Source organism: Salvelinus sp. IW2-2015, unplaced genomic scaffold, assembly GCF_002910315.2.
Source record: "Salvelinus sp. IW2-2015 unplaced genomic scaffold, ASM291031v2 Un_scaffold2762, whole genome shotgun sequence".
Taxonomy (NCBI): Eukaryota; Metazoa; Chordata; class Actinopteri; order Salmoniformes; family Salmonidae; genus Salvelinus; species Salvelinus sp. IW2-2015.
The window spans coordinates 234,293-243,650 of NW_019944065.1; the positions used below are offsets into that span (position 1 = coordinate 234,293).

At 43.6% G+C, this 9,358-nt stretch overlaps 1 protein-coding gene across 1 annotated transcript in view; it reads right to left on the reverse strand.

Annotated features, from left to right (window-relative positions):
* The window catches only part of LOC112074691 (anoctamin-2-like), a gene marked incomplete at its 5' end in the record, with an annotated part of 65,136 nt that overhangs the window by 9,831 nt on the left and 45,947 nt on the right, over positions 1 to 9,358 (reverse strand). Inside the window, 4 exons of the mRNA XM_070440628.1 lie at positions 1,413 to 1,878; positions 7,107 to 7,212; positions 7,351 to 7,529; positions 7,844 to 7,896. Of these exons, the coding sequence (XP_070296729.1) occupies positions 1,413 to 1,878; positions 7,107 to 7,212; positions 7,351 to 7,529; positions 7,844 to 7,896 (804 nt within the window). The remainder of the gene's footprint in view (positions 1 to 1,412; positions 1,879 to 7,106; positions 7,213 to 7,350; positions 7,530 to 7,843; positions 7,897 to 9,358) is intronic.

Genomic DNA, 9,358 nt, shown 5'->3' on the forward strand with positions numbered 1-9,358 from the left:
AACAGCAGGTAACTAAGGATTAGGGGTCAGGGGTTAGTGTTATTACCTGACAGATACAGCAGGTAACTATGGATAGGGGTCAGGGGTTAGTGTTATTACCTGACAGATACAGCAGGTAACGATGGATTAGGGGTCAGGGGTTAGTGTTATTACCTGACAGATACAGCAGGTAACTAGGATTAGGGGTCAGGGGTTAGTGTTATACCTGACAGATACAGCAGGGTAACTAGGATTAGGGGTCAGGGTTAGTGTTATTACCTGACAGATACAGCAGGTAACTAGGGATTAGGGGTCAGGGGTTAGTGTTATTACCTGACAGATACAGCAGGTAACTATGGATTAGGGTCAGGGTTAGTGTTATTACCTGACAGATACAGCAGGTACTAGGGATTAGGGTCAGGGGTTAGTGTTATTACCTGACAGATACAGCAGGTACTATGGATTAGGGTCAGGGTTAGTGTTATTACCTGACAGATACAGCAGGTAACTATGGGATTAGGGGTCAGGGGTTAGTGTTATTACCTGACAGATACAGCAGGTAACTAGGATTAGGGGTCAGGGTTAGTGTTATTACCTGACAGATACAGCAGGTAACTATGGATTAGGGGTCAGGGGTTAGTGTTATTACCTGACAGATACAGCAGGTAACTAGGATTAGGGTCAGGGGTTAGTGTTATTACCTGACAGATACAGCAGGTAACTAGGATTAGGGGTCAGGGTTAGTGTTATTACTGACAGATACAGCAGGTAACTAGGGATTAGGGTCAGGGGTTAGTGTTATTACCTGACAGATACAGCAGGTAACTATGGGATTAGGGTCAGGGTTAGTGTTATTACCTGACAGATACAGCAGGTAACTATGGATTAGGGGTCAGGGGTTAGTGTTATTACCTGACAGATACAGCAGGTAACTAGGGATTAGGGGTCAGGGGTTAGTGTTATTACCTGACAGATACAGCAGGTAACTAGGATTAGGGGTCAGGGTTAGTGTTATTACCTGACAGATACAGCAGGTAACTAGGGATTAGGGGTAGGGGTTAGTGTTATTACTGACAGATACAGCAGGTAACTATGGATTAGGGGTCAGGGTTAGTGTTATTACCTGACAGATACAGCAGGTAACTAGGGATTAGGGGTCAGGGGTTAGTGTTATTACCTGACAGATACAGCAGGTAACTAGGGATTAGGGTCAGGGGTTAGTGTTATTACCTGACAGATACAGCAGTAACTATGGATTAGGGTCAGGGTTAGTGTTATTACCTGACAGATACAGCAGGTAACTAGGGATTAGGGTCAGGGGTAGTGTTATTACCTGACAGATACAGCAGTAACTATGGATTAGGGGTCAGGGGTTAGTGTTATTACCTGACAGACACAGCAGGTAACTAGGGATTAGGGGTTAGTGTTATTACCTGACAGATACAGCTGGTCCATAACAGAGTCCAGATCCACAACGGAGACTTCCTCCTGGTCTGGCCCTTCTCCTCCTCTGTCTCCTTCTGCTCCTTCTCTCCCCTCTTCTCCTCCTTCGCTCTGCTCTTCTGACCCTTCTTCTTTCCCCTCTTCTCCTTCTTCTGCTGGGTCAGTACTATCTGGGTTGTCCAGGGTTTGTCCTGATCTGTCCATCTTCTCCTCCTCCGACTCCTCTTCTCCCACTGACCCCTCCACCACTATGTCAATGTGTGAGTGTGGGTTATGTGTTTGTGCAGGTTGTCGTGTGGGGGAGTGGTGTGGAAGTCTGGAGCGTAGGGCTTCCTGTTCATCCTGAACAAGGAACTCCATCAGCAACATGTTCTCTTTCCTGACCTGTTCTCTAAGAGAACGAGGAACGTCAGGGATCAACCAGGCCACCAGCATGCTCAGGAACATCGCCAGGTTCTACAACAGAAAGGTTCTACATTAGAACCATTACCATAGGTTCTACATGAAATACAACAGAAAGGTTCTACATTAGAACCATTACCATAGGTTCTACATGAAATACAACAGAAAGGTTCTACATTAGAACCATTACCATAGGTTCTCCATGAAATACAACAGAAAGGTTCTACATTAAATACAACAGACAGGTTCTACATTAGATACAACAGACAGGTTCTACATTAGATACAACAGGCACAACATTAGATCCATCAGGTTCTATATTAGATACAACAGGTTCTACATTAGATACAACATAAAGGTTCTATATTAGATACAACAGACAGGTTCTACATTAGATACAACAGACAGGTTCTACATTAGATACAACAGACAGGTTCTACATTAGATACAACAGAACGGTTCTACATTAGATACAACAGAACGGTTCTACATTAGATACAACAGAACGGTTCTACATTAGATACAACAGAGACGGTTCTACATTAGATACAAAAGAACGGTTCTACATTAGAATACATCAGAACGGTTCTACATTAGATACAACAGACGGTTCTACATTAGATACAACAGAACGGTTCTACATTAGATACAACGAACGGTTCTACATTAGATAAAACAGAACGGTTCTACATTAGATACAACAGAACGGTTCTACATTAGATACAACAGAACGGTTTCCACATTAGATACAACAGAACGGTTCTAACATTAGATACAAACAGAACGGTTCTACATTAGATACAACAGAACGGTTCTACATTAGATACAACAGAACGGTTTCTAACATTAGATACAACAGAAAGGTTCATCAATTACAGTTTTTTTGGATTGCTTACACACTAAAATTAAAAGTAGTACACTATTAGCAAAACCTTACACTCAAGAAGCAAAACATCAGCCCATATTTGCACAACTATAAGCACATTGTCAACCTCACACTTGTTGCAAAACTCTACACACAGTGATTTGCAAAACACTACTAAACACACTTAACATACATTACACACAAAAATCTATCATGAAGTCACGTCCTTGCAATACCAAAGCACTGACTGTCAAATTACCACACCGTCCAACCAATTGGTTCAACACAGTCATCAGGTGTGCAAACACTCGTTTGCTTAATTGTAGACACCCAATCAGGTGTATAAGCACTATAAAAAGCAGCAGGTGAGTTCATCGGTCTTCAAGCACAATGGAAAGAGTCAGAGAAAGAGTAAGACGAGAGGAGGAGGAGACGACGAGGAGAAAGAGGAGGACGAGGAGAGAACGAGGAGAACGAGGAGGACGAGGAGAACGAGGAGGACGAGGAGAACGAGGAGGAGGAAGACAAGAAGGTGCTCAAAGAGGACCGAATCTGACAAATGAGATCCGCGCAACACTGGTTGACCAACGTTGTCTACCACGGCCTGACGCTGAGGGAGGCTGGACTGCGAGTACAGCCAAATCTAAGCCGATATACAGTGGCAAGTGTGATGAGAACATTGACTGGAAAAGGTATTTGTAAAAATATCATCATATCAAAAACATCTGCACGGTTTCAGTAACTGCTTACAGTACTGTATTCTATGCACTATCAGCACTTCTGTTACAGTACTGTATTCTATGCACTATCAGCACTTCTGTTACAGTACTGTATTCTATGCACTATCAGCACTTCTGTTACAGTACTGTATTCTATGCACTATCAGCACTTCTGTTACCCTTTCCTGTGAAATTACTGTACTATTGTATACAGTTTTTTTTTTCTACATAGGATTGAGGTTCAGGGACGACAAGGGGGAAGGCCTCCTATGTTCACAGAACAGCAGAGAGGGGAGATAGTAAACATGGTTTTGGCCAACAATGCTATAACACTCAAGCAGCTCCAAGCTAACATTGTCAATAACCACGCCATTTTCAACGATATCCATCAGGTCTCAACATCAAACACTGGCACGCATCCTAAAAAAAAAACATATTCAAATGAAGCAAATTTATCGAGTGCCTTTCGAGCGCAATTCCGAAAGGGTGAAACGACTGCGGCATGATTATGCAGAGGTATGTATTCACTTTAGCAGTGTGATCTTGCATACTGTCTCATAATATTTTACTGTACTGTAATATGTATACTAGATCTACACTGAACTACACAATTTCGCCTGACACTGTTTTTCAGAGAGTTTTACGAATGGATGGAGAGGAGATCCAGCATGAGTTCATTTACGTAGATGAGGCTGGGTTCAACCTGACGAGAAACCGAAGGAGGGGAAGAACATCATTGGCCACAGGGCTATAGTCAATGTCCCAAGGCAACGTGGGGGTAATATAACACTCTGTGCAGCCATTACACAGAATGGGGTCCTCCACCGCCATGCCCATATGGGCCCTTACAACACAGGACTCATACTTACATTCTTGGACCAATTGCACAACATAACAGCAGCACAATCAAATCGCATATGCAATACATTGTTGTCTGGGACAATGTGTCTTCCACCGCTCTGCTCTGGTTCAGAACTGGTTTCAGCAACATCCACATTTCACCGTCCTATATCTTCCACCATACTCTCCATTCCTCAACCCTATAGAAGAGTTTTTCTCGACATGGCGGTGGAAGGTATATGATCTCCGTCTCCAGGCTGAGGTACCCCTCATCCAAGCCATGGAGGAGGCTTGTGACCAGATGGAGGTAGCAGCAATGCAAGGATGGATTCGTCATTCAAGACGTTTCTTTCCAAGGTGTCTTGCTAATGACAACATTGCCTGCGATGTTGATGAAATTCTCTGGCCAGATCCAGCTAGGCGAAGAGACAATGTCTAGTTATTTTGTTGATTTTTTTTTTGACTTAAAAATACGTAAGTGACGTTTGGTTACAGTATTATGAATCTCCATGTCAACATTTTGGGCGTGTTGAGAAATAAATGAGTTTCTTCAGTCTGCAACATTGGTCTTGTGTAGTGTTTGGTGAATTGACATTATACTTGTACTTTGTTGATAGTAGCCTACTCTAATCATAGGGAAGTAGAAGTGCTAAAAGTGTTTTAGGTTTATCACAGCAGAGTGTAACTCGTGCAAACAGAGTATAGTAATGTGAAACGTGTGTGTTTCATATGGTAACAAAGTGTGGTTTTTAAAAAGAAGTGTATAGGTTTTTACAAGAGTGTTTAATTTTGCAAAGGATCTGTAGTGTTTTGTGCTAATTGGGTGTGTGGTTGTGCTAATTGTGTGTAGTGTTTTGAAAACACGGGCCCTGTTTTGAAAATCGTGCTTAAGCAATCAAAAAAAACAGTAAATATACCAGAACAGTTTTTCCAACAGAAAAGTTCTACATAAGATACAACAGGTTTTCAACAGAAGATTCTATATTAGATAAAACAAAGGTTCTACATTAGATACAACAGGTTTTTCAACAGAAAGGTGTAAGGTTCTGCTTTTCTTTCTTAGTCAACCTTGTGTTCTTTTTCTTTGTGTTCTGGAACGTAGCCCTGTTCTTTGTGTTCTGGAACGTCCCTGTTTCGTTGTTTCTGGAACGTAGCCCTGTTTCTTTGTGTTCTGGAACGTAGCCATGTTTCTTTGTGTTCTGGAACGTAGCCCTGTTTCTTTGTGTTCTGGAACGTAGCCCTGTTTCTTTGTGTTCTGGAACGTAGCCCTGTTTCTTTGTGTTCTGGAACGTAGCCTGTTCTTTTGTTCTGGAACGTAGCCCTGTTTCGTTGTGTTCGGAACGTAGCCCTGTTTCGTTGTGTTCTGGAACGTAGCCCTGTTTCGTTGTGTTCTGGAACGTAGCCCTGTTTCTTTGTGTTCTGGAACGTAGCCCTGTTTCTTTGTGTTCTGGAACGTAGCCCTGTTTCTTTGTGTTCTGGAACGTAGCCCTGTTTCTTTGTGTTCTGGAACGTAGCCCTGTTTCTTTGTGTTCTGGAACGTAGCCCTGTTTCGTTGTGTCTGAACGTAGCCCTGTCTTTCATTTTTGTTCATTGATTTCACCTATGTTTGTTTCTCACCTGGTCTCATCAGCTCCTTATTTAGTTCAGTTCTTTCTGTTGTTTGGTGTGAGGTATTGTTTGTTTGACTGCCTGCCTGTGTTTGACCATTGCCTGCCTGTGTTTGACCATTGCCTACCTGTGTTTGACCATTGCCTACCTGTGTTTGACCATTTTCTACCTGTGTTTGACCATTGCCTACCTGTGTTTGACCATTGCCTACCTGTGTTTGACCATTTCTACCTGTGTTTGACCATTGCCTACCTGTGTTTGACCATTTGCCTACCTGTGTTTGACCATTTCTACCTGTGTTTGACCATTGCCTACCTGTGTTTGACCATTGCCTACCTGTGTTTGACCATTGCCTATGTGTTTGACCATTGCCTGCCTGCGACCACAATTCCTGCCTTCTGTGAAGGCTTAAAAATCTGCCGCGTTCTGCTCACATTTTTCTCCCAGAGTAAGTGAATCTACACCTTTTTCTCCCAGAGTAGTGAATCTACACCTTTTTTCTCCCAGAGTAGTGAATCTACACCTTTTTCTCCCAGAGTAGTGAATCTACACCTTTTTCTCCCAGAGTAGTGAATCTACACCTTTTTCTCCCAGAGTATTGTGTCACGCCCTGACCTTAGAGAGCCTTTTTATTTCTCTATTTGGTTAGGTCGGGGTGTGATTTGGGTGGGCATTCTAGTTTTTCTATTTCTTTGTTGGCCGGGGTATGGTTCCCAATCAGAGGCAGCTGTCTATCGTTGTCTCTGATTGGGGATCATACTTAGACAGCCTTTTTTCCACCTTTAGTTTGTGGGATCTTGTGTTTGTGTAGCTGCCTGTGAGCACTCCAGTCGCTACGTCTCGTTTGCTGTTTATTGTTTTTGTTGGCGAGTTTCATTTAAATAAACATGTGGAATTCTATGCACGCTGCGCCTTGGTCCGCTCATTTCAACGAACGTGACAAACAGAACGGTTCTACATTAGATACAACAGGTTATTCAACAGAACGGTTCTACATTATGATACAACAGGTTATTCAACAGAAAGGTTCTACATTAGATTCAACAGGTTATTCAACAGAAAGGTTCTACATTAGATACAACAGGTTATTCAACAGGTTATTCAACAGGAAGGTGCTACATTATGATACAACATATACAGCCCCCTTCCCCATATGGATTGATGATGAAGTCAGGGATTGGGGTCAGAAGACAGGGCTGGATTGATACTGAGGTCAGGGGTTAGGGTCAGGGGTTAGCAGTGGTCTGTACCTGAAAGAAGATGACAAAGGCCAATCGAGCTGCCAGGACAGACCAGTACTGTTTAGAGAAGGAATATGGCTGAGCTCCCCACGGTGGATCCCTGTAGTCTTTATATCTGAGAGACAGAGGTCAGGGTTAGAGGTTAGAAGGAATATGGCTGAGCTCCCCATGGTGGATCCCTGTAGTCTTTATATCTGATAGACAGAGACATTAGAGGTCAAGGTTAGAGAACAGCATTAGAGGTTATGTTTACCTGCATATGGTGACTCCAGTAAATAGTGTAGAGGAGGGGGAGGAATCAGCCTCAAAGTTGGACACGTTAAAGTAGGACAGGGAGTGTTCTGTGAATCCGTGCATGCTGCCAGTCTGACTGTACATGTACTGGTACACCGTCCGAGGAATGAAGTCCGAAGTGAATGAGATCACAAAGGCCTGAAGAAGAGCAACAAACAGACTGACAAGCTGAATACCAGGTCTCTTTCTCTCTCTCTCTCCCTCTCTCTCAATTCAAAGGGATTTAGTGGCATGGGAAACATATGGTGAGATTGCCAAAGCAAATGGAATAGACAATAAACAAGGGAAACATTAGTAAACATTACAATCACAAAGGTTTTAATAAGAAATAGACATTTCAAATCTCTCCGTCCCACACACACACGTGCCCACACACACAAAGTAAAGGATATCTCACCAAAATAATGAATTATCTACATATATAAACACACACGCCCACACACGAGACTTACATTTGTTATGACAGAAAACTTGCTGATTCCAGTGAGAATGTTGAACCATATTCCTGGAGACAGCAGGTATGTGACAGAGACAAAGAAGGAGAGGAGGTATGTGACAGATTAAGATAAGGAGAGAAGGAATGTGACAGAAGGAGAGGAGGAATGTGACAGAGTCCTCCTCTCCTTCTCTTTCTCTGTCACCTTCCTCCTCCTCCTCTGTCACATTCCTCCTCTCCTTCTCTTTCTCTGTCACTTCTCCTCCTCCTCTGTCACATTCTCTCCTCTCTTCCTCTCTCTGTCACATCTCCTCTCTTCTCTGTCTCTGTCACATTCCTCCTCCTCTCTTTCTGTACATTCTCCTCTCTCTCTTTCTGTACATTCCTCCTCTCTCTTTCTGTCACATTCTCCTCCTCCTCTCTGTCACATTCCTCCTCCTCCTCTGTCAATCCTCCTCCTCTGTCACATTCCTCCTCTCCTTCTCCTTCTCTGTCACATCCTCTCTCTCTGTCACATTCCTCCTCCTCCTCTGTACATTCCTCCCCCTCTGTCACATCCCCTCTCCTTCCTTCCTTTCTCTGTCACTTCCTCTCCTCCTCTGTCACATTCCTCCTCCTCTCTGTCACATTCCTCCTCCTCTTCTCCTCCTCTCTTTCTCTGTCTCTGTCCATTCCTCCTCCTCTCTTTTCTGTCACATTCTCCTCCTCTTTCTGTCACATTCCTCCTCCTCCTCTGTCACATTCCTCCTCCTCCTCTGTCACATTCCTCCTCTCTGTCACATCTCCTCTCCTTCTCTTTCTCTGTCACATTCCTTTCCCCTTCTCTTCCATTCCTCCTCCTCTCTGTCACATTCCTCCTCTCTCTCTTCACATTCCTCCTCTCTTTCTCTTCACTGTCACATTCCAAAATCTTCTCTTTCACATTCCTCTCCTCTGTCACATTCCTCCTCCTCTCTTTCTGTCACATTCCTCCTCCTCTGTCACATTCCTCCTCCTCTGTCACATTCCTCCTCTCCTTCTCTTTCTCTGTCGCATTCCTCCTCTCTCTGTTGCAATCCTCCTCTCTTCTCTTTCTCTGTCGCATTCCTCCCTCTCTGTTGCATTCCTCCTCTCCTTACTTACTCTGTCACATTCCTCCACTCTGTCTCTGTCACATTCCTCCTCTCTGTCTCTGTCACATTCCTCTGTCTGTCACATTCCTCAACTCCTTCTGTCACATTCCTTCTCTCCTTCTCTTTCTCTGTCACATTCCTTCCACTCTTCTCTTCTTCTGTCACATTCCTCCTCTCCTTCTGTCATACCTCCTCTCCTTATCACTCTGTCACATCCTCTCTCTCTTCTGTCACATTCCTCCTCTCCTTCTGTCACATACCTCCTCTCCTTATCTACTCTGTCACATTCCTCCTCTCCTTCTGTCACATACCTCCTCTCCTTCTGTACATACCTCCTCTCCTTATCTTACTCTGTCACATTCTCCTTCCTTCTGTCACATACTCCTCTCCTCTGTCACCATACCTCCTCTCCTTTCTTT